Raw genomic sequence first — 24,932 nt, forward strand, 5'->3', positions numbered from 1 at the left:
GGAACCTTTTTCCACACTAACTCATTCTTTTACTCCAACTGTGGGACGTTTTTATACCTCTTTTTGGTACTTTTTAATGGAGTTGTGCTTTCCTCCATGTTACCAGGCATCTATAGTTTATTACTGCAGCACGCAGCACTTTCTGTGCCGTGTTGTCGGAAGCTCCTTGAGCTCTCCATTTCATTTTACATGTGTTTTACCTGTGTTAACACATGTTACCAGGGCAAGGAGACATGCTTTGTTCCTCCTGTAATTTATTTTAAGACATCAGCACACCCCACCTTATGTAAAATAGTGCTGAGGGGAAACATTGGGCCTCATTACGACCGTGGCGGTCCGGAAATAAATGTGGCGGTAAACCGGCGGCCACCGTTGTTTCCGGACCGCCTGATCCCGACCCCTGCAGGCGGGAGGTGATGTTCCCGCCAGGTCTGACCTGGCGGGTTTAACACCGCCCGCCTGCAGGCGGACGAGGAAACACCGGCAGCATTACAAGATGCTGCCGGTGTTTCCATGATCCCGATTCCCATTGAGTCCCATAGGACTCAATGGGAATGGGGATTTACACCATTCCGCCTCCGTGATTCCCGGAAAACCGGGGTTGTGATGCCCCGGTAATTCCGGGAATCACGGAGGCGGAATGGTAATACGAGTCCGGCATTAACCAGGCGGTTTTACCGCCTCGGTTAACGCCGGACTCGTAATGAGGCCCATTGTCTCATTTTTTTCACTTTTCCAGTAACCTTTAGTTACTGTTACAATTTCATGCAACAGGCTGGTGGCAGTGTACCTTTGTTGCAGGCTGCCATTGCAGCTCCAACAAGGGATACTAGGGTCACCAATTGCCTAAAATGATGGCTGTACTTTTCTAAGCCCTGTTCATAATGAACAATTGTTCTCACTTGAACCTTCTTCTACCTGCCTGAATGGGGGAGGTCCTGATGTGTCTTTTGTCGTTGGCGGGGTTCCCTTGGAAAGCCCACAAATGTTCTCTGAGTGCCTGTAATGACAGGAAGTGGGGGAAGTGACCAACCCCTCCCCCCCTCCCACCCCCGGTCTTTGTCCTGCAGTGTGTCTGCCTGGAACCAGTTTGTGCTGGGAGGCTGGCTGTCCCCTTTGGACAGCCACCACACAAATTTGCAGCAAGGCTTGTCTGGTGATTGGTGGGCTCAGACACTTTTCCTGCATAAAAGACAATGGTCCTGGATCAGAAGCTCAAGAGTCGACCAGTGCAGGAGAAGAAGGGGTAGAAGGAGGAGGAGGAGCACATCTGCAGTCACATCCAGCAACCGCCAGAGCCGTCTGAGTAACTGCTGCAGATCCGACCAAACCTTCTGTGCGACAGGGAAGCCCTGAAGCAGACTAATTTGTCGCTTGCACTGGTGGGCCTAACCAGTCCTAAGACAAAGTGAATTTTGCACCCGCATTGGAAGAGCTGCAACCTCCACAACCCGCAATTCACCAATACCTGGGGTCCTGTACCATTTTGTGGTGCAACATCAACCAAATCTCTACAGGCATCCTCCTGGAACTCCAGAGACTGAATTCCGCTCCTGAAAGTCCCCTAAACCGAGACGAGCGAGAACCAGAGCAAAGTCTACTGCACAACAACTGTCTTCAACCGAGCCTTGAAAAAGGCGCCAACGAGCCATTGCTGTGAAGATCTTCTGCTGACTGTCCAACTACTCGAGAGCAACCAGCAGATCCATTGCAAGTTATTTTCTTTAGTCACCAAGAAACCTGAACCGGAGTCTGCTGTCACCCCTCCTTGGAGACCGTTCTGCTGCACAAGCTTCGGTATCAGGTAATAATATCGCCACCAAAAATATCGCCGTACATATTGTCGTCGGGAACGGCCATAGGCGATATTTTGGTGGGGGTAATTTATGGGGTAAATGGATGGGGGGGGTTGCGGGGGTATCCCCCGCTCCCTTTTAAAATATATGGGGGTTGCGGGGGGTGTCCCCCGCAGGTTCGATGGGGTAATATTGCCGCAAAAATATGGCGACATTTTTGTACAGCGATATTTCTGCGGCGATATTCTCACATGGAACCCAAGCTTCTTCAATGATAAGGCACTGTTTAGCCCCTAAGGATTACCTGGTGCCTGCTTTGTTGTTCTTGTGCTTCGGAGGGTTGTAGTTAAACTGTTACTTGCATTCCCTCCTATGCATCAATTAAGCTACATTGGGGTGGACAATCCTTTGTGCTCTATACCAGACATCATCTGCTACTTACCTGTAAACCTGAAGCACTATTCATACACTCTGCCTCGTTTGCTGCTTACCTGCATTTCCTCTCTGGCCCTTGGTCACTGGATCCCCAGTGCCCCCTTAACTCTGAGACTCACTTACAATAGACCAGAAAAATTGTGTTAGGGTAAACTGGTTCCCCAGTGCGCATAACCTGAAAAACGTTAGTCTAGTGGCAAGCTGCAGAACAGTGCAAATAGGTTCTACCGATAACCTCAAAATACAGTATGACAAAATTGTACTAGTATCATGCGCTTTGCCAATGAAAATGTAACAAGAGGTTTAATGTTGAAGAACATTCAGCCTGACATTGCAATGCAAACAGCAAACACGTTTCACCATAGTGTCTTTTTCAAGGCTGAATCAAAATAACACTAATATATACATATATGTATATGACAATGCATTACTTACCGTAAAAGCATTTCTGATGATTGTATCTGCTTAGATTCACATGCTGTGCATAGGTCCGACATCCAGTGGTCACTGCGGAGTATTGCATTTTGTTTTTCGTAGTTGAAAAGGGACGTCAACCGGGCGCGTCTGAAATACTATCCCTATAGTGACGTGTGTTGTACCGACAATCCCTCACGCGTCAAGGTCCCTCTGTTTGTATTCTTCTGCCCTGAGGGAGCCTTCTAGACGTGAGTGAGTACAGAAAAGAGATATAAAAGGAAGTCTATGTTCCTTCCATCCGAGCGGGGAGGAAGGGTGGGCGCATGTGAATCTAAGCAGATACAATCATCAGAAATGCTTTTACGGTAAGTAATGCATTGTCTTCTGATGCTTGTTAATCTGCTTAGAATCACATGCTGTGCATAGACTAGCGAGCAGTACCCGGAGTTGGCGGTGGGTTATGAGAAGGAACAGTAGAGAAAAGATGTCTTAGTACTGCCTGACCCACCTGGGAGTCAGATCTCGAGTGTTCATCTAGACAGTAGTGTTTTGTAAAGGTGTGCACAGAACTCCAGGTAGCCGCTTTGCAGATGGACTCAAGGGGAACATTTGCAATGAATGCTATGGACGCCCCTGTGCCTCGAGTAGTGTGCGCTCTAGGCTTAAAGGGCAGTTCTCTCTTAGCAAGAGTATAGCAGAGAGTGATGCATTGAACAATCCATCTAGAAATAGTGGACTTTGAAACTGCATCTCCTTCTCTTCCTGCTGCCACTGAGACGAAGAACTGATTAGTCTTCCTCAGTGGTCTGGTTCTTTCCATGTAGAACATGACCGCTCTGCGCACATCTAGTGTGTGCAGAGTTTTTTCTCCCAAGTTGGAAGGATTTTGAAAGAACGTTGGCAGTTCTATAGACTGGTTTACGTGGAATTTCGATATGAACTTCGGAGCAAACCTTGGGTGCGTGCGTAGAACCACCTTATCTCTGAACTGTAACGAAGGGGTCTAGAACAGAAAGAGCCTGTAGTTCACTTACCCTCCTGATGGAGGTGATAGCTATTAAAAAAGCAGTCTTAAGAGTGAGGTCTTTAAGAGATGCTTTGTGCATGGGTTCGAAAGGTGAGCCCATGAGTCTGGTAAGTACCACGTTAAGGTCCCATCCGGGAGCTGGGTCAGCTATCGGGGGGTGTATTCTCTTTATTCCCTCCATGAAGGCCTTTATAACAGGGATCTTCCACCACGACACCTTGAGTTGGGAAGTGGTGTATGCAGAAAGTGCCGCCAGGTGGACTTTAATGGAATTGAACACTAGACCTGAATCCAACAAGTGGGTCAGGTATAGAAAACAATATGTGTGGGAGAGCAGTCAGTTGGGTTGATGCCTTCCCCTCTGCACCAGATGACAAATCTCCTCCACTTGCTAGAGTAGCAGTGGTGAGTGTTAGGTTTTCTGGCTTCCCTGAGAATGTCCATACATCTCTGCGGGAGCAGTAGATGTCCAAATTCTATGATCTCAGGAGCCAAGCTGCTAAGTTCATGTTCTGGGGGCATGGATGCAGAGTCCTGCCCTTGTTTTGTGACAGCATGTTGTACGGGCAGGGGAGTTTCACTGGGGGAGATAGAGACATCTCCATCAAGTGAGCGAACCATGGCTGTCGGGCCCACATTGGGGCCACCAGTATCATGGTTACTTGTTCCTGGTACATCTTGTGCACCACCTTGTTGAGAAGGGGAGTCGGGGGGGAAAAGCGTAAACAAATTTCCCTGACCATTGCATCGACAGACCGTTCCCCTTGGATTGGTTCTGGGGGTACCTGGAGGCGTAACTTGGGCATTGTGAGTTCTCCAGGGTTGCGAATAAGTCTATTTCTGGGAATCCCCATTGTGTGAAGAAGTCGAAGACGATGTCTTCGTGCAGTCGCCATTCGTACTCTTCGGGCAGGGGGAAATCTCTGCTGAGTTTGTCTGCCAGCAGATTGAGTTCCCCTGGTACATGTTGTGACAGTAGGAACATGTTTTGTTTGAGAGCCCACTTCCATATATTTTGGGCCAGTTTGGACAGTCCTGGAGAGTGGGTGCCCCCCTGCTTGTTGATGTAGTAACATGGCTGTGGTGCTGTCTGTAAGGACCAACACAGTTTTGCCTTGTAGGTGTTCCTGGAAGGCTTTTAGCGCCTTGAACACAGCTAGTAGCTCCAGTAGATTTATGTGTTTGGATGCTACGTTCGGAGTCCACACTCCGTGAGCAGTCTGATGGGATAGGTGAGCCCCCCATCCTGTTAGGGATGCGTCTGTGGTTAGAGTGGCTTCCGCCGCAGGTGTGGCAAAGGGTTTCCCTTTTTCCAGGTTTTCCTTTGTCCACCATCGTAGCGAGAGAACCAAGGCCTGCGAGACCACCACTGGATCGTCCCATAATCCGCTGGCCTGACACCACTGGCTGTTGAGCCACTCTTGCATAAGGCGCATGCGCAGGCGCGCGTGAGGTACCAAATAAATACACAACGCCATCATGCCTAGCAAGCGCATTGCTTTGCGTACCGTCACCTCTCGACCGGCCACATATTGAGGGATCTGAAACAGCATGTTTTGGACCCTCTCGTTGGAGGGGAAGATGAGGCCGTCCTTTGTTTGAATTAGAGCCCCTAGGAATTGTTTGATTTGGCTGGGGTCTAGGCTGGACTTCTTTTCGTTGATGGAGAAGCCCAACTGGAACAAAAGGTCTACAGTCTTTTGGGTATTGGAGAAGCATGTTTTGTAAGAATCCCCTGTTATGAGCCAGTCGTCGAGGTAAGGGTAAACTGGGATGGACAACCTGCGCAGGTGGGCCGCTGCCACTGCCAGTACCTTCGTGAATACCCTTGGTGCTGATGCTATGCCGAAGGGTAGCACTCTGAACTGATAGTGTTTGCCCTCTATCATAAACCTGAGGTATCTTCTGTGCGCTGGCAACATTAAAATATGAAAGTATGCATCTTTCATGTCCAATGTTGTCATGTAATCTCCCTGTGATAGCAGTGGGATCACTTCCTGTAAGGTCACCATACAAAACTTCTGGGGTTTGATTAACCTGTTCGCTGGGCGCAGATCTAATACAGGGCGCATGGTTAGATCTTTTTTGGGTACAAGGAAGTACACTGAATAAATACCTTCCGTTACCTGAGATAGAGGCACGACCTCTATGGCTCCTTTTTCGAGCAGTTGTTGTACTTCTTGGAGAAGGATGGCAAGGTGTTCCGGTGTCATGCGTCGTCCCCTCGGGGGTCTGTATGTTGGGGAACTGTTGAATTCGATGCAGTATCCGTGGGCTATGGTGGAAAGTACCCAGCGGTCTGACGTTATTCCCTCCCATGCTGGAAGAAAGGATGTTATCGGGCCCCCGACCGGTGTTGCATGGGAGGGGACGCGAATCTTCGCGTCACTTGGTGTTGTTGGGGGCTTGGGAGCCTCTGGGGGTGGACCCCCGCCCTCTCCCTTTGCCCCTGCGCTGTCCTCTTTGGCTGTACTGACCACTATTGGTCTGGTAACTGGTGGCAGGGTACTGTTGCTGCTGATTCTGCTTTTGGCATTGGCCACAAAAAAAGCGTGTGTTGCCATAGCCGCGTCTGGTAGTGGGCTTAGAGATCTGGTCAAGAGTTTTGATAGTATCGAACTCTTTTGTAGCCATTTCCAGAGCCTCATCCACCGCCTTCCCGAAGAGGTTTGAGTCTTCAACAGGTTCATTTATTAAAGACGCCTGTGTCTCCGGTTTGAACCCCGAGTTGCGCAGCCATGCATGGCGTTTTAGGAGTATTCCCTAAACCAGGGAACGTCCCGCTGTCTCAGCAGCATCCAGAGAGTTCTTTACAATACTCTGGTTGACCTGGGTTCCTTCGCCAATAGTTGAAAGCAGGCGTGTACGTAGTGGTTCCGGCGCTTCTTCGGCGTCCTTGCGCAGTTTGGCCCACTGCGCATCCGCGTAGCTAGCTAGCAAAGAATTGTTGTTCGCAATTCTTGTCGAAAAGGCAGCCAAGGATGTGACTCTTTTAGCAAGGGCATATAACCTTTTGCCCTCCTTGTCAGGTGGTGCCTCACTGGTGGACAGCGGCACCCCTGCCCTCTTCCTTGCATTAGTTACTACAAGGGAATCCGGAATGGAATGTCCCCTGATGTACAGCGGGTCTGAGGGTGAAGGAGTGAAAAGTTTTTCAATCCTTGGATTAACTCCTCTGATTAGTGCGGGTGTGGATAGCGAAGGGATGATTCTTCTCTTCACTGAAGCGAGGAGGGGAATGGTCTGGCTGACTGGGGGTTTCTCAATTACTCTTTCCACAAAGTCTATTTCCGGAGAGATCTCCCCAGTGTCCAGTTCGAAATGTGCTGCTGCTCTGCGCAACAGGGCATTGAATGTGGGCTGATCGTCAATGGGAGACGTGTTTCTAACAGGTGAATTGTCAGGAGGATTTAGGTTCAGGACATCAGTGTCCGAATATCCTGATGGGGATTGCCAGGGATGAGAAGGTCCTTCTTCTGGATTTTCTCCGAAGCCTTCTCCTACCATGTCTGGGCTGTCTTCCAGACCTTCCTCTTGGTTCTGTCCTCCTTCATTGTCCACAAAATCATCCTCCTCTTCTAAGTATTGTTCCTCACCAGTGAGGTCATACACATTATGGAAGTCTAAGGCTGTGTCCTGCCTCGGGTATTTGGCCCTGGGGTCCTCCTGAGGCCCTTCTCTTGTTCTCTTGGGAGTCGGAGGGTTCTGGGTGTTCATAAACCTCTCCATTCTCTCCATGCAGAGATGGAGCCTTTCCATGGTTTCATGGGGTACCCCTGAGCGGTCTAGCGGGGGAAAATTAGTGTTATCTTGCTGAAAACGGCTCGACCTCTCCCACAACGTCGAGGAAAGTGTCCCGTCGCCCTCCGAAAAGCCTTCCGGTGTGCTGGGGGTCCCCCCGACTGAAGGGGGTAGTCCCTGTTTTTCTTTGGGCTTTTTCGGCGTGTCTTTCGACCTTTGCGTAGCGCTCGACGTGTCTTTCGGCGTACGCTTCTGGGCGTCGGCTACAACGATCCTTGCCAAGCTCTCTGTGACTCGTTTGTCAGCGGAGGGCTGTGGTTTCGACGTTACGGGTGTCGAACGTTCTACGGCGGCGTGCGCTCTCTGCTGGTGCGCGCCGGCCGATGGTTTGGGGGCGGCGCCCTTATTTGCCGAAAGCCCAGTCGCTGGTCGCGGCTGCGGTTGCGAGAGGGGCTTCGAACCCGAACGGTCCGAGGAGGCCGCCGGTGTAACCTGCGTCTCCTTGGGCGCTGATGCTTTCTTCGTCTTTGACGAAGAAGAGCTATGGGTTGTGTGTTTATGTGTTGCATCGTGTGCGTCAGTGTCGCCGGGGTGTTTATCCCCATAAGCAGGGCGTGAGCCGAGCCCGTGGGGTCCGGGGACAGACGACGAAGAGCGCGAGCGCTCTTTAGAGGGGTGTACGACTTCCGTAGCGGAGGTCGTGTTATCACGTTCCTCGTCACTGTCGGTGGTAGCAGCGGCGGGTGAAGACCCGGCCTTCCGACATAGCGTAGGCCGCCCACCTCTTGACCCTACGGTCTTTTAGAGTCTTTGGCTTTAGAAGCCGACAAGCCGAGCAACCCTCCTCTACGTGATTGAGGGGCAAGCAGCGGTTACACCGTGAATGCTTGTCCTTCCAAGTAAACTTGCCCTTACAAAGTGGGCAAAACCTAAAGGGTGTCCTCTCCATAGCCGAGGCAATAAACCGTGATAACCACCCCAAGGGAAAGGAAGGGGGAAAAGGAAAGGCATTCTCAGAAAAAGAATCAGATGTCCCACGACCCCACTCTCCCTACTGTATTTGGCCTGCGAGGCCAGGCCACGTGTTCGGCAACGCGGAAGGATCTCCTCCGCTCGTCCCCTCCGTCGAAGATCTTGCTCGGCGGAGACAGCTTCACCACTGCGTCGAGGGAGGGATCGATATATTAAATCTTTAAACAGGAAAAAACGACCAAAGGTCGAGGAGATGGAATCTGCAATGTCTCTCGAGGAGCTCCGCGTAAAGGCGACCAGTAGCTGGGCGGAAAAAAACAATCTGAGGGACCTCGACGCGTGAGGGATTGTGGGTACAACACACGTCACTATAGGGATAGTATTTCAGACACGCCCGGTCGACGTCCCTTTTCGACTACGAAAAACAAAATGCAATACTCCGCAGTGACCACTGGATGTCGGACCTATGCACAGCATGTGATTCTAAGCAGATTAACAAGCATCAGAAATACATACACACACACACACACACACACACACGAATAGGGCTGGACTACGAAAGATTTGGTTAAGCAGGGGTTAACTAAAGTATACTAGTTGGTCTACAGTTTATAGAACCCGTTTTAAGATGTTTACCACTTTTGTGTTACTTTAAGTGTTTTAAAGTATCTTCTATCCTTTGAAATTGCATATATATTCTGTGCTTAATGTTACTTTGTGATAATAGTACTTATCCACTTAAAAGGTACAAGCTTTGGTGTATATAAAATACTTATTTGTATAGAACTGCTAGCATACAAGTGCTTACATGAACTAAGTATATACTCTAAGTACTTTGTGTCTTACTGCAGCCCTTCTCCCACCTAGACCAAGCCTAGCTGCTCAGTGCAAAACTAAGGGGTGTCCCCCTGTCCATCCAATATAGGCTTTCTAAAGTCTTATCACAGATAGAACTTTTGTAAAACCTCCTAACAAAAACATACTTCATGCACACACTAACATATCCTGAAATCTATTTTGTGACTCATTCTACATGCAAATGACTCCTTCCCCTAGACCCCAATGCTGTCCTTGTTTTGCATACAAATGTTAACAGATTTGTGAATCCAAGATGCATGGTTAGTTTGCTCTATGATTCAGGCAGAGCCCGGAGCCCATGACTGAAACAATGGAGTGGTAAACTCAGTAAAATCAATACCAAGGCAATGACAATATTGGGATTACGTTCAAACAAACAAAAGTAAAAGCGAAAGCAGACATGTTCTCATGTCAAACTTACCTCTACCTGGGGTAAATTCAAATCTAATATCATTAAGTTCTTTTTTCAAATTTCTGTTAAAAAAAAAGTAATATTTTAACAGTGGGGAAAAAAAGGTTCTTTTATATTCTACATGAAGTGAAGTCTGAGAAAATCAAAATGGGCTCGTAAATTTTAATAGTGCAATGTGTCTAGTAAGGTTTAAGTAGAACTACAAAGCATCTGCGCACACATTCAAAATGCTCCCTTATTCAATGACAAACTGTCAATACGGCTGGGATTTCCTCAACATTGGCACTGTTAACAGCTAAATCAAGCACTCTGGTGAACCCATAGCATAGAACAACTGCAGAGTAATGAAGAGATCTGTACTTGAAAAGAATGTTCTCGCTTGTAGTCAGCATTCAATGCCTCACGGGGCACACAAACTTCTCTGGAGCATGCCCATGAAGATGTGTTGATTGACAACTTTGTGCTTCCTGCTACATGCGATCATCCTGGCATCCTGACCCACAAGAGGAGTTGGTAGTGTGGCGTCATGAGGTGAGCTGGCGGACCAGGTAAGTTTAAAAAAATAAAAAGGAAAAAATGTGTGAGGTGGTGCCCATCATGTGTCTGGGTTGTGAGTAGGGGAGTACAAGGGAGATTAGCGCCACCAATTGTGGCATGATGTGGGACCCAGTGGTTGGTTAGAGGAAAGGTCCCTGGCCAACAACAGACCACAATGTACGCATGGCAGGCGTATGTCATATTCCCCTCAAATGTATCTCTGTCCCTATCAAGAAAATGCAGGTGATCAAGACTGCAGTGTATCCTTTGGGTTACCCCAAGAATTCCAACCCTGATCAGGTGTCATAACAGCTAGCTCAAATGCACCGCAATGGTGGGGAGTAATATAGATAAACATTTCTCAAACTTGCGGAGAACGTAACACTGCTTGTTGAAAAGACTTTAAAGCATAAACATAATTGAATGTGGGTAAAGTTAAAGGTTAGCAGCAAATGCTGGAGAGCACCTGTGGCTCCATTGAGTTAGTCACTCAAACACACTCTGCTCCCCCTGCAAACTGAAAATCCAAAATGGTGGTGCAAGTCTGTCGAAAAAGGTTGGGACCCAGAAGGAAGTCACAATGAACAGTCAATCATGCTCCCTTTACACCAGAAAACAGTTAGTGAGAGGGACATTGGAGGGGCAGAGTCAGTGCCCTATAAAAAGGGAATAGTTCATCCAAGGTGTGAGGTGGTTGGAGACAGCGCAAGAGCAACTCTAGAGCAGATTGAAGGAAGGAGCTTAAGGATGGAAAGAGTTGTCTCGACGACAGGAGGAGGTTGGTGGAGGCAAGGAGAAGGAGGAGAGTACAATGTGAGGTTGGAAATTATATCGACTGGGAAGGAGGAGGGAGGTGGGAGGAGGAGAGTTAGAAGTTAATCTGAAAAGATTGGAAGGAACAAAAGTGTGCTTTTGGGTTACGAGGAAGTCAATATGAGAGGACAATTTGACAGAGGAACTGGGAATTAGGAGTAAAGTGTCAAGAGATGGGAAATAATGTTTCTCATGCTGGAGCAAGGAATGAGATGGAAAAAGTGGGAGGAGGAAATTTAAGACAGTAATGAGCTGGGAGAGTATATATTAAAGGAGATTGAGGAAGTGAGAAAGCAAGGATAGTTAGGAAAGAAGGCGGGAGAGAATTTTGAGTAGGAAACAAAAGGATAAGGACATTCCCAAATTGGAAAGCATTAGAAAGGAGGAGGGCCACCTTAAGATAGAAGTTCACCACAAGGCACAGGAGAAGGTAGAATGTCAGAGCGTTAACGAAATTGGAGGAGGGCAAGTTGTGTCCACAGAGAGGTGAAGTTAGGGGGAAGTTGGCAAGCCATGGGTCTGAAGGAACTGTGCAAAGGAGAGGTAGAGGAATAACCAATGATGAAGTGTTGAGGAGGTACAATAGCAACGATAGATTGAGAAAGACAGGAAAGGAGATGACAACAGGGTCTCCTAAGGCAGAAGTCATCCTGACCTCTAGTTTGCCTTGTTAATAACCCACATTTTAACAAACCCTTAATAAACCACATTTTTTTTTACCAGATACCGTGGTGTTGCGGGTTGCCATATCCATGTCGACTTTATGACACTGTGTATGTAATCCATATGTGTTGCATTGCATGCCGGCATTGAAGGGGTGGGTGTGTGTATGCTTGCGTTGGCGTGTTCAGGGAGATGGGGTAGTGGGAAAAGATGTGGTGGCGTTCTCTAGCAATATGGGATCAAGTGTCTTGGAACCATATTACATCAGCAATAACATACTGTGGCTAACAGCATCATGAAAAAGTATTACAGTGGCAATGATGACAGGGTCAGTCATGGTTCCTTCTTTGCCCCTTGAGCAGAACTTTCCAATGAGCTCTTTCAGAGATCAGTGCAAAGTAAAGAGATATTGCAAAATCAAATTTGCTGTGTTGTTGGATTGCCATTCTATCCACTGCCTTCCTGTGCCTCCTTTTTCCACCGGGAATATGCATTTTGCTGTAGCACTCTTTCAGATGAAGGGTTGGTGTGCACACAGCTGTGTGGGGAACTTGGAATCAACAATCCACCTTATATCTTCCTGATTCTCGTCCCATCAGCCTCCCTGCAGTGTTTCTCTGAAACCGAAGATATGCACCTAATTTAACAGCAGGTGGTTTAAGCTTGGAAAGGGCAGAAATGCTTTTTGCCTGTGGATGTGTGCTCTATGCGAAGGGTTGGAGGCCTTCTAGAGTCATTGGGGTAGACTTATGGGAGAATTTACCAGATTCAAGCCCCACCTGACAAATGCCTAACCAACACGGCTTGTTGCCCAACGGGTAAAAAACCACTAAGCGCAACACTTAGCAAGATAGAGCGAAGTTTGAGATGGTGTTTAGCCTTCCTGCCAACATTCTAATGAAAGTCAAACGAGCAGCTGGATTTCACATTACAGGCAGCTCTTCCTCGAAATCAAAAATGTAATTCCTTCTACAACACTTTGCACTTCACATAGGGTAATGAGTAGAGTCCTCAGTCTACCCCCTCTTCATAACTGACAATTCCCTGTTACTTACTGGAAGTGTACAATGTATCCGTTACAAAAATAATGTGCATGACAGGATGAAAGGACAGTTGCAAACTGAGAAACAAAAATGGGAGCGGTCTGCATTGGCCTGGGTTGGGACTGAAGAGAGGAGACCAAGTTGTTTTCCTTTGCTAGGTATTTTCATGCTTTGCTCTGACTTCCAATGTTTTGTTATCATTTTCTGCCTTGCTATATGTGGCTTGATTGCTTGCACACCACATTAACCTGCAAACCATTCTTCTGTTGACCTTACACTACACTGCTCCAAGGGGTCCCACTGTGATTCTCGCCCCGAGATTTGTTCCCACGAGTCCCGCTATAATTTTGCCCCAATGCAATTTTGCTCCTTTATGGCCCACTATAATTTTGCCCCACTGTGATTTTGCTCCAGGCTGACATAATGCAATTTTTCCTTTAGGTTTTGCTACGGGTTGAACAACTTATTTTAAGGAAATACAACACAGAATAAGCAACATTAACAAATTGGATCTTACAAATGTGAATCAGGAACTTAAAAAGGATTAGTCTTACCCCCTTGCTCACCTTGAGTGTCCCGTTTTCTGGGTTTGAAGAGGTTGTAGCACTCTCTGCTCCATTTTAGGGAGACTCCTGAGCAGTCTTAAATCTGGATTAATCGATTCTGGCACCCTTTTCCTCTGTGATCCTTGGATCTCAGTTGCAGGTTTGAAAGGGTCCTGCAACTTCTCGGTCTGCTTGATTATTTGCTAGTCTCCTTTTGACCCACTGTACTCTAGACTACATTGGATCTCCTGTGGGCCGCTGATATGGAGTAGCTTCTCTGACAAGGCCAGGTTTACCGCAGAGTTTGGACCTGCTTGCGCCACCTGGCAGTTGAGTTGAAAAGGGTGTCATTCCACCCTCCCATGGTGCCGATTTCTGCCCTCTTGGTGCCTGCTCTATTCTTGCTCTCGGCCTGGCCCTCCTTAAAGCTACTTCTTCATTCCCCTTTCCATCATGGGTTCAAACTGTTCAAATCTGATTCTCCCCAAAACCTTCAATTGGACCAAGTGAGTCCTAACAAACCTTTCTGCTCAGGCTATCTGCCATGTCTTGATGGTTCCGGACTCTTCTTTAATCTCATCTAGCATCACCTCCTGTTCTCCAGAACCTTTCTTGATCTTGCCCGTCATCCTACTGAGCTTTTCTAGCCTCCACCTCACTTTCTTCTGCCACCCCCTCCAGATGTTTTCCAACCTCCTTCTCTTCACTTTGCTCTGCCACGACCCAAAATCTCCTTCCCTCCGAGCTCAAACCTTTCTCCAACTCACTACTAAACTGTAGCCAACAGCTCCTTCCACAACCACACCATCTGACTGAGAGCTAGGCATGTATAGGCCTGTACAATTTCACCTTTGCTTAGCTTCCTGTGAGAGTCTGCATGTGTGAATGTAAATGGAGGAGGGGATGTGATTGGCTACTATGGGAATTCTGATATGAGTTTAATGAAACCCTCCGAGGGTGGAACAATCCTTTAAAAGGCTGTTCTGTCATTTTGGATTTCACTTTGCCCTTTGGTGGTGTCTGCGTTCCCACAGTACTCTTGGTCCGTTGGATTACTGGTGGCAGCATGAATCAGTAAAGGGAGGAGAAAAAATGTTGCTGTTCTCTGTATCAGAAAAATTGAAGCTTCTCTCCACAGTGTTTCATGATATTTCTGAGGTCAGCTCCCCAAAAGGGGAGGAGTTCATAAATGATTGGTCATCAAGTACGTTCTTATGACGACTGGGGATGTGTGTTTTCTCTTCGATCTTCAGTATTACTTTGCTTCACAATAACTCTACCAGAGGTGCCCAATTGACCACCAACGTCTCAAGTGAATGCTAACTGCACTTTTCTGCTCTCCCTACAAAAGTGCCCTAATTATTCCCTTACAATATGCATACCAACTAAGACGCCCAGACATGGCGATTGCACACCCTTCCCAAAAGGCAAACATCAGAAAGCTACACCGCTACAACCAGCTTATGTATCACAGTTCCAAGAAATGCATCCTCACACTATCGTCACACAAAGGCCCCCTTCTTTGCCCTCTGGGCACATGTAGCTCAGCTCTCTCGACACAGAACACACTGAAATACTTCTACACAAAGAACCGCAGGCCCTTCCAAGCAGCCTGCATCAACAAAACAGCAAAGCTATCTTGCATTTTCCCTCTGTCATCACTACTCAGGCCACCACCCCTTCAGAGTCACCATAGAGCGTGGAAACCATGAAAATGGTGCTGGAGCGTAGTAAAACCCTAAGAAAGAGAATTTGTTTTACAAGAGCAATGTCAACATACATAGTGTGCACCAGTTTCTTGTATTTTACATTGACAATGACATACTGTGGGGCACAAGGATTGAAAAACAGGTGTTTTAAAGTGTCAATGCTGGTACGTAGGCCTCATGAAAATGTGTTGTTCAATGCTCATGTTTACTCCTGGTGAACTGCCATCTACTGGCATTGTTCATGTGTAGCCCTACTGAAACGGTTTTCAATTGCATGGCATTTTACCGTGGGTTTCAAACAAAATTATGCACTAAAAATGCACCATTTCAACACAGTACTATAGTCTTGGAGTGTTGGGTGTACTGCAACAACATCGCTCCCCCAATACGTGGGTTGAGGCTACTTTGCTATGTAGAGGAGGAGCCAAGTGCCTCAACCAGAAGTCCCGCCCCCATTTTGCCTATATGTTGGCAACCGGAAATTGCGACATGCACAAAGCCAATAATGGTACATATACTGAGAAAAGTCCTTGAAACAAGATATCCATTGAGAAAACCCTATACGATGTATCCACAAAGAAATGAGTCTTCTGAAGAAATTCCGGAAGAAGCGTGAAGAGAAGTGAAAGGGAAGACTGGTGAAGTTAAGTGAAGCAGAAAGGATGCACCAAGAAGAGATGCCAATGAAGAAGGTGAAAAGACCTTATAGAATCTGATGGTGAAGTAAAGAATAGAGAAACATTTCACGAGCAAAATGAAGATTGCACAAGCGGAAAGCACTGAAGAAAACGCAAAGCCGTTTTATAATTGTACAGATGCAGTAACTCAAGTAATCATGAATCTGGCTATACGTAGTGAAAAGACTGCAGGCGGTGCTGCCAAGATGTATATATACATGTGTATCGAATCTGGATGTTCCACGACACATTTTACAAACGTGGACCGTGTGAATAGAAGGGCTGAAAGTGTGGAGCAGCAGAATAAAACAGCTGACAGCGAAGGAAGATTCGAGAAGCATTGTCCGGGCCGGAGTCAAGGGTTAAAGCAGCCAAGAAACTGGTTATCTATTCAAGGAGATACAATGAATGTGAGAAGGACGGGCTCCTATTGAGGTGTGATGGAAAAACACTAGAAGAGCCAGGTTTTATTCATTTAATAGTATTGGATACAACAAAGCAGCTCAAAACGTGGTTTCCTGTCACATGGTTGGATGAAAATAGACTTTGGTTAAATTACACCGAGACCAGTAGATAAGGCCATGCTCACACTCCCTTTTATTCTCAAGCACAGTGATTCTTTGCAAGGCTGAGTTCAAAGGACTAATTGCATGGCAGACAGTAGGAGTGATGATGGATATTGGGCTAATTGGGCTAATTGGGTGGAGGGCATGACCAAGCCAACCCTCTAGCACCTGGGGTACCAGCTTGCGTGCTATTAGCGAGTGTAATATTCCAGAAGGGTACAAGCGTGCCAACCAATTGTAGAGGGCCCTGTAGCAAAGAGCCCTATAGTTTGAAAGCCAATGAAACGTGCAATAGTATGAAACGGAAGATGACTTGCACTTAGCGGTCCACCTGACCTTAGAGAACCAATCACGATTCCATACCCCATTGAAAGTATACTTAGATGTTCCCCCCTTAAGTCTATCACATCCCCTAATAAGTTTTCTTATTTTGCCATGTAGTATGACGTCACTTATGATGAATTTCTGTTATAAATATGTGTTTTTTCATGAAAATCATTGAGACTTATGACTGTTCGGCATCCGTTCATGAAATTGTACTCCCCGTTTTAGATGATTGCAAATAAAACAGTTGTGTTTTGCCAACTTCATGAGTCGGTAAGATTATTGATGTATGAGTAAGATCTGCATCCCCATCCATCCCAGATACTGTTACCTTGTCTTAAAGGGCCTAAGGGTTCAGCTAAGCTTGACCAGTTGTACCAATTCTGAGGAAATATTTGTTAACCAATTCCACTGCCACCAATTAAAGGACTTGAGCTGGATTTGCATAAAGCACTTCTCCATGCAAGTCATTTGCGCACTAGCATAGACTGGCAATGTTGACCGCTAGTGGAATTCAAACGCGGAGCTCAGCATCCAACGTCAGTACACTTTCTGTATTGGGCAATATATACCACTTAAGTATTATGGCTTGTGAAGTTTAATTACAATAATAAATTATGAGCTAGATTTCTGGCACAAATCTCGCTGCCCAGTGGGATTAAACAAAATTAATTATACTCCTTTCAATACTGTATTTGGGTAGCTGAAATGTATAGTTCTGCATTTAATTATCAACTGCAGAAGAGCGAGGACATCTAGATTCCAAACAGTATCTCGAGTAACGTATCATTTACACTTACTTTGCCCAATATGCTACCTTTACTAAGTATAGGTTGTTCATATAAAGCTGCAAACAAAGTATTTCTCATAGGGGGAGCAGACTTTCTAGTGTGAAGCTAGACTGAAGCTGTGCATGTTCGGCTGTTCGCATCTAAATTAATCTAATTTGTCTTACTAGTTCCCTGGTGACCAAGTCGCACTTGCAGAGCACATTCCCTTATTCATTGGTTCTAAGTGATTATCTCGAATATTAAAGCCTGGAAAAAAAAAAAATCTGATTTTTTTGGCCAATTGTGTGGCTGTTAATATTCGACATACATCAATTCCTCCCCGAGCCCCCTTCAACCTTTGCCCTACCCCAATTCACTCACACACACCACTTTTCCCCAGCACCGACTTCACATAAAAATGCACACAAATACACACACTCCTTCACTCCTTCTTCCCAGACCCCTCCCAACCACAAACACTGTCCCTTTTCACACACACACACACACACACACACACACACCTGAAACCAGTCTTCCCCTGCCCATCTCGGTCAGCCTGTCAGCCCCTTGTGCATTCATGTGCGGCAGGGGCATGACAGTTAAGATTTAGAAAGACCACCGTGAGCGTTCTCAGGACGGTCTTTCTAAATCAGTCTTTCATTTTCGTGAAAAATTAAAAAGTCCTTTTCATTTAATACCTATTTCTTAACAGGTCAATGATTTCAGTTCACCAGTTAAAGGTTTGGATTTGTCACAGACTTTCAGAGATCTCTGTAAAGGTGGATCAAGGTGTGAAAGGACAAGGTTCTAACACCCATAATGCCAAATGGCAAAGTACAAATAGGACCGCAATAGAAAGGCATTTTGTAATTGCGATGAATGCTGATACACCATGTACACCATTTTATATAAGAAGCTAGGAGATGGAATGCTTAAAACCCCAATTGTGAAAGAAGGAGAAATTACTTAACGATAATGTTCTTTCGATGGGTTCTTCTCCTGTAGATTTCTCGTCTGATAGATATCCCCTCCAGCGTCAGCTGCTCGGAAATCGTTTTGACGGGGTGAAGAGCACCTCGACTCGGCAGCGGATCCATCTTGACGCAATGTGACGGTTGTCGACTCCGGATGCGATGTCGGTCAACTTACATATTCTACATCACTACGTCCCCGTACCTCAGTATACCCCCCCCCCATTCCCCGGATTTCAGCTAGTGCAGCCACAACTCTCATAAAAACAAAAATGTACATACTTCTATTTTTTTTATTTTTAGGAGGAAGTGAACTGCAAGAAGTTGCAGAAGGACAAACACATACCAGGCCTAGGAGCCCAATAAGAGATCGCTCATCTCCTCTTCTCCCAAGGGAAGATCAGTTATCAAGGAAAGCAGACACTTTCATAGCAATGTTGGATGGGAGGGTGATGAGGAATCTGATGGAGAAGAATCCATAGAAAGAAAATTACCAGTAAGTAATTTCTCCTTCAATGGATTGCTTTCTCCCGCAGATTCCTCATCAGATAGACTCCCAAAGCAGTATGTAGTCTGGCAGCAGGATGACAGGTCCTAAAACAGGAAGCTCTGCAGCACCGCCATTCCAAAGTGAGCATCAGCCCCACGCGACACGTCCAAACAGTAATGTTTGGTGAAGGTGTGCAAAGATGACCATGTCGCCGCCTGGCAGATCTCTCTAACTGGCACTCCCCTCTGAAGTGTTGAAGCAGCAGCCACACCTTATGGCAGTGAGCCCTGATGCCAGGTAGAAGCTCTTTACCTTTACGTTGGTAGCACTCTGCTACACAGAGTGTAATCCACCTAGATATGGGCTGCTTCAAAACAGCCAAACCCTTTCTTGACAGGAAAAATTACAAACAGCTGGTCAGCCCTCCTGAACTCCACTATTTTCGTGACATAAGAAACTAAGGGCTCCCTTAGGGCCCAACCTGTGCAACCTATCCTCCTCCTTGAATAGATAGGGAGGAGGGTAGAACGCAGGCAGCATGCCCTGGGAGATTTGGAACTCTGAAACGACTTTGGGCAAGAACACGGCTGCACCTTCAAAGATACTTTCTCCTTAAAGAAGCAGAAAAATGGAGGCTTACATGACAAAGCCTGCAGCTCACTGACCCTTCTGAGAGAAGTGATTGCCAGTAGAAATGAAGTCTTCAAAGCATGCAACCGAACTGGCGAGAATGCATAGGCTCAAGCAGAGCCACCATGAGGAAAGTGAGAACCAAGTTAAATTCCCAGTTTGGGACACAAGGAACTGGCGTAAACATATGCACAAGTCCTTTCAGGAATTGGGCCATAACCAGGAACGTAAAGAACGGCCCTTGATATGGAGACCTTTTGAAAACAGACAAAGCTACAAAGTTTCATTTGATTGTTGCATCCTGAAGGCTTGACGAGGCCAGTGACAGTGCAGAGGTGGGCCAAAAGATTGTGTCAATCTTGCATTGCCTGCACAATGCCTCACATCTTATCCATCTGCATCATACAGCGATCTTATTGATGGTCTGCGTGCAGCCAGCAGCACCTCAAGCACCTCCTGAGAGGTCCCAGTCATATCGCATCCACTCAATAGCCACCCATGTAGATTGAAGGACACTAGGTTCGGGTTCAACACCCGCCCATCCGACTACGATAGGCGGTCCAGCCGACGAGGCAGCCGCAGAGGTGGACAGATGGACAATTCCAGGAGTTCCGAGTACCACGTTCTCCTACCCCAGTATGGGGCAATCAATATCATGGTTGCTTGGAACCTCCTGAGAACCCACGGGATGACAGGTGTCTGCGGAAAGGCGTAGTGGAGGTCGAAGGCTACTCCACTAGGAATGCATGTGCCTCTCGTGGGACTTCCCTTGAGCAGAACGGTCTGTACTTCCTGTTGGACTCTGTGGCAAACAGATCTACTGTTGGGTTACCCCAGTGAGCGATGATCTCCTCCAGAACTTCATGGCACATTTCCCCCTCATGTGAGATCGTTAGCTGCCTGCTCAGGGCGTCCGCCAGCCCGTTCTCCATCCACGCCAGAGGACGGCTGTGATGGAGATCTGATTCTCTACCAGCCAGAAACACAGCTGCATCACTACCCTGGAAAGGGGAAGAGACCGTACACCTCTTTGCTTGTTCGGGTAGTGTATGGCCACTGTATTGTCTCATTATCAGGACATGTTTCCCCTTGAGAGGGCGCAAAAGCTTTCAGTGCTAATTTGATCGCTCGCAGCTCCAGCCTGTTGACATGCCATTGTCTCTCCATTGCGGATCAAACGCTGCTCCCCTACAGATCATCGCAGTGCACCCCCAACCTTTCAAGGACGCGTCTGTGACCACGCTCACCTGGGAGCACAGGGCAAAAAGGTTCCCACATCATGTTGTTTAGGCTGGCCCACCAAGTGAGATCATTGGCCACCGACCAAGACACCATGAGAACATCCTTCAGGGCACCGAATCCTGGGGCCACTGACCCCTCAGTAGCCACTACAGAGATTTCATGTGCAACCTGGACTCTGCCACTACAAAATACAGGAAGCCATGAGGCCTAAGAGGCGGAGGAAGGAGGCTACCGACAAGCTGGTGAGTCTCTGAAATAGTCTGCCCATCTGTCGCACACTAGTGACTCGCTCCTCTGAATGGGGTGGAGCCTTTCCCTCCTGAGGGTTGAGGACTGCTCTGAAGAACTGAAACCTTTGGATTGGTGTGTGTGACTTCTGAATGTTTAGGGTGAAGCCCAGCCTGTGTAGCAGCAAACAGTGGTCTTTGAGGTGGGACAAAACCGGCTCTGATGACTCCCCTGGATGAACCAGTCGTCCAGGTATGTAACACAAACACTGGGTCTCTGGAGATGCGCCACCATTACTGCCATCAGCTTGGTGAAGACCTGCAAAGCGGAGGTCAACCCAAAGGGGAACACCCACATTGAATTGGTAGTTCCTGTCCCCTATGAGAAATCTGAGGTCTCTTGTGTGCCTCCGATTGATGAGCAAGTGAAAAAATGCATCCTGCAAATTTAATGACACAAGCCAATCCTGCAACTGCAGAGCCTGGGGAATTTCTTGTAGCGTCACCATTTTGAATTTTTCCTTCCTCAAGAACTTGTTCAAGGCCCTGAGGTCCAAAATGGGACGCAGCCTTCCCCCTTTTTTTGGTACCAGGAATACCAGCCCGTCTATGAATAACATACATTCTTGGCTGGATAGACTGGAAGGAACATATTGCAAACACTATTGTTAGACTTACCCCATTGTTTCCATTCTGTATTCAATTGGAGCCAGGTCTTAAATCTTTAACCATGCTTGTAAACTTTCGCAAATGTCGATTACTTATTTGCGTTTATACGACATCCGATGACTTGTAATGCGTATGATGGGTTTAGCACTTTCTGGTAACAGTTGTGTCACCTTAAAAATGTTCTCATAGGATTGCTACAATATATTAAGGAAAATTGAATGGTCACCAGAATGGTCTAAGGGATATGATGCCCTGGAAAATACTGTGATGCAAGGGTGGGATTGTGGAACTGGTCAAAGAATGGTGAATATCTATCAAATACAAAGATGTTATCCAAATTTGCCTTGCAGACATTTCCATTGTTATGCCCTCAAAAGTATTTACAGCCATGTCCCTCACTTGAAATTCATAGATTCTTAATAATGTTAAGATTTAAACTTCTTCCTTCTCTATTGATTATGGGGGCAAGATGTGGGATAGATAGGGAGAAAAGAACATGTAGAATCTGCGGCAATGCAAATACTTTAGCAAGCAGGGGAGTTGCTAGGTCTGGAAAAGACCCGGGGCTAAGTTGATGTTGGAACTGTTGGGACTGGGGGCTAGCTAGTCTTTTGGCTGTAGCTCCTGAGATTCTATCAGGGGCTACAACCAAAAGATCAGGGGCTATAGCCCCCTTATCCCCCCCCTAGCAACGCCCCTGTTAGCAAGCATTAGGCACTTAATAACAAAATGTAGTAAACTATTTGAGATGCCCTGTAACTACTTAGGGAATTGGGCTGTTAACCCAGAGTGGTACAGTATAAATCAATTTTGGGGCTTTTTTTTTTTTTTTTTAACTCCGGATGCTCGACTGCACGGACTTTGGCACTCATGCACGTGAAAATAATTGATTTAATAAATAATGTATTGAGAATAGGAGGGACTTCCACATTTTTATGAATAGTTACATTTGATATCAATGTTAAATGTGTGTTTTAATAATACGTATATTTTATTATATCAAATCTGCACATAGAGTGTAAATGTATTTTAACACACTTACACTTAAGGAATACAAATAAATAAATTCAAATGTGATGATGCTTGCCAAGCAGTTAATTTCTAGGGGCAATGCATTCCATACTGGGCATTGCACTGTGAAGCTTACATCACCACTTGGCTTTCACTTTGTCTGTGGAATCGCTAACAGATTTTGCCAAAACAACTGTACCAAGACATATTGTGCTGTGTCATGAATGTAAATTTCGATCTTAAAAGTGACCCATCATTTCACCGTAAACCAGTGAACATGACAGGTGATTAACAAAGAGTTGAACTACTGCATTTGTAATGCTTTGCAGCTGCGATCACATGTGTTGTCATTATTAATTAAAATAATAAAAATTATTAAAATAAAAAAAATAAAAAGAACTCAATCCAGCAGGACAATTTTGACTGCATAAGTGGAAATAACATTAACTGATGTCTCCTCCTTCAACCCAAAGTACAACTGAAAAGAATATATAGAATACATAATGGCACAATTGTCACAATCTGAACGTGCTTTTCACCAGAGTCCAGATTTACGTTTTTATTCCAGGATCAGTATAACAGAGCACAATGACATTATTGTTATGTGAAGTATGATCGGAAACACAAACAGTTGAGGGACACAGCTAAGGTGTTTGGATTTGGAGCAAGAGCTATGGGCCAAGAAATGAATCCTCTGTCTAAAGAGGTGTTTAACTCCGGACAGCTAGCCCCTATGAAGTCAATCCCTGCAAGGTACCATGTAAAGATATACCCAGGCCACTGATACATATTTGCAGGTTATTTGCAAATGAAAGACATTGCAGTCCTTTGTCTTTGATAAGGCGCATGCATGACCTTGCCAATGCCAAATAGCAGAGGGAATAGAGGGAACCCCTATGGGGCACAACAGTCCATGTGAAAGAGGTTGGATTTATTGTTATCTAATTCCATACATTGGTCTGTTTTTTGGGTAAAAAGCACAACCACTCCAAGGAATTCCAAGATCCGTGGACCAGCATAACAGTACTGTACAGGAGGCTAGAGGCTCTTTGCCTACCATCCAGCAATATATTGCTCTTTAGATTTCCAGCCTCTATCTTCATTAGTTTAAATGAACGTGGTACTTTAAATTACTGCTGGCATTAATTTCAGTGATGCATATATGAGAATAGGAATCCTTTTTGAAATATTGCTGCCAGATCGAGCTAAAAAGGTAAACTGTCAAGTGGACATCTTAATAAATGATCGTGCCCACTAGCAACTGCTGTTTGCCACTGCTCAACATCTACCAATTGATTTTCATTGAGGATATTAATTGGGTGCTATGCCCAGACGTAGAGATTTAGCTCTACTGAACTTCCAGATTTTTAGGATGTGATTTGAAATCATAAAAATGAACTTTGCCTAACAATGGAAAACTGTGAAATTAAATGGGAAAAATCTACCCCCAAAATATGTTACTTTAGAATGAGTATGACAAATATAGTTGGATAACAGTGTGGGCTTGTGGCGTTATTCGCCAAAAGGCATTATCGAGCTACCGAAAGTATAAAAAGAAAAAAAAGCACAATCTCTGCCTGTTCACGTCTCAACCCGCCACACACCAATCACAGGATCAGTGGCAATTCACTGAAGATACAGCATCCAATAGTTACATTGTATGGATAAAGTAATTGTTTCTTGCCTTATTCACTCATGTTTGAAACAAAAATAATGTTCCTTAAAAAGATACCAGAACATCACTGCCTCATCAGCAGAAAGGAGTCTAGTATTTAGGGAGGTTTCCAGTTTGTGCACAAACAAAATGTCTGTCTACACTCAATATCCCCGTCATCATCGACTAGAAGCTCGATAATGGAACTACAAGAGGCTATAGCTCTGAGAATAACTTCCATGGCAGTGTTGTCAGGCGTAGTCTGAGTTGTTCAGATGAGAAGATGGAATTCGTTCAAGATTACATCTTAAACCATTCAAGGGCCTACATAGAAGAGGCTACACCAAGGATTGCATGCATTGGATTGGCAAGGGCGCTCCCTCTCAGTGCCTGTAATTTCACATTGAAATGGGTAGTTTTTCTCCATGCATGCCCCAAAATACTGAACAGTGACAGCAATGCATGAACAGATAGCTCTCTCAGAGTTATGGGACACATTAGAACACTGAAAGCTGTGATCATGAAGGCTAGGAGAGAGATGGGTGCTGCAAGATAATAAAAGCATTTCATGACATGGGCCTTTGTAATGACAACACTGGATTTGCTGTATTATGGGGTAGTACACCGACTGCCAAATTAACAGGGATTTTATGAAGAGAGACACAAGACTAGACTCCAATGAAAACAAGAACAAACTGTCCTCAAAAACATGAAAAGAATCCAAGGGAAAAGA

At 45.9% G+C, this 24,932-nt stretch overlaps 1 protein-coding gene across 2 annotated transcripts in view; it reads right to left on the bottom strand.

Annotated features, from left to right (window-relative positions):
* Window positions 1-24,932, bottom strand: part of OXSR1 (oxidative stress responsive kinase 1) — a 1,686,100-nt gene that overhangs the window by 275,256 nt on the left and 1,385,912 nt on the right. For both annotated transcript variants that reach the window (XM_069647752.1, XM_069647753.1), the window contains exon 15: window positions 9,668-9,720. In XM_069647752.1, the coding sequence (XP_069503853.1) occupies window positions 9,668-9,720 (53 nt within the window). The remainder of the gene's footprint in view (window positions 1-9,667; window positions 9,721-24,932) is intronic.

Source organism: Ambystoma mexicanum, chromosome 2q, assembly GCF_040938575.1.
Source record: "Ambystoma mexicanum isolate Mex_15411 chromosome 2q, UKY_AmexF1_1, whole genome shotgun sequence".
Lineage (NCBI taxonomy): Eukaryota > Metazoa > Chordata > Amphibia > Caudata > Ambystomatidae > Ambystoma > Ambystoma mexicanum.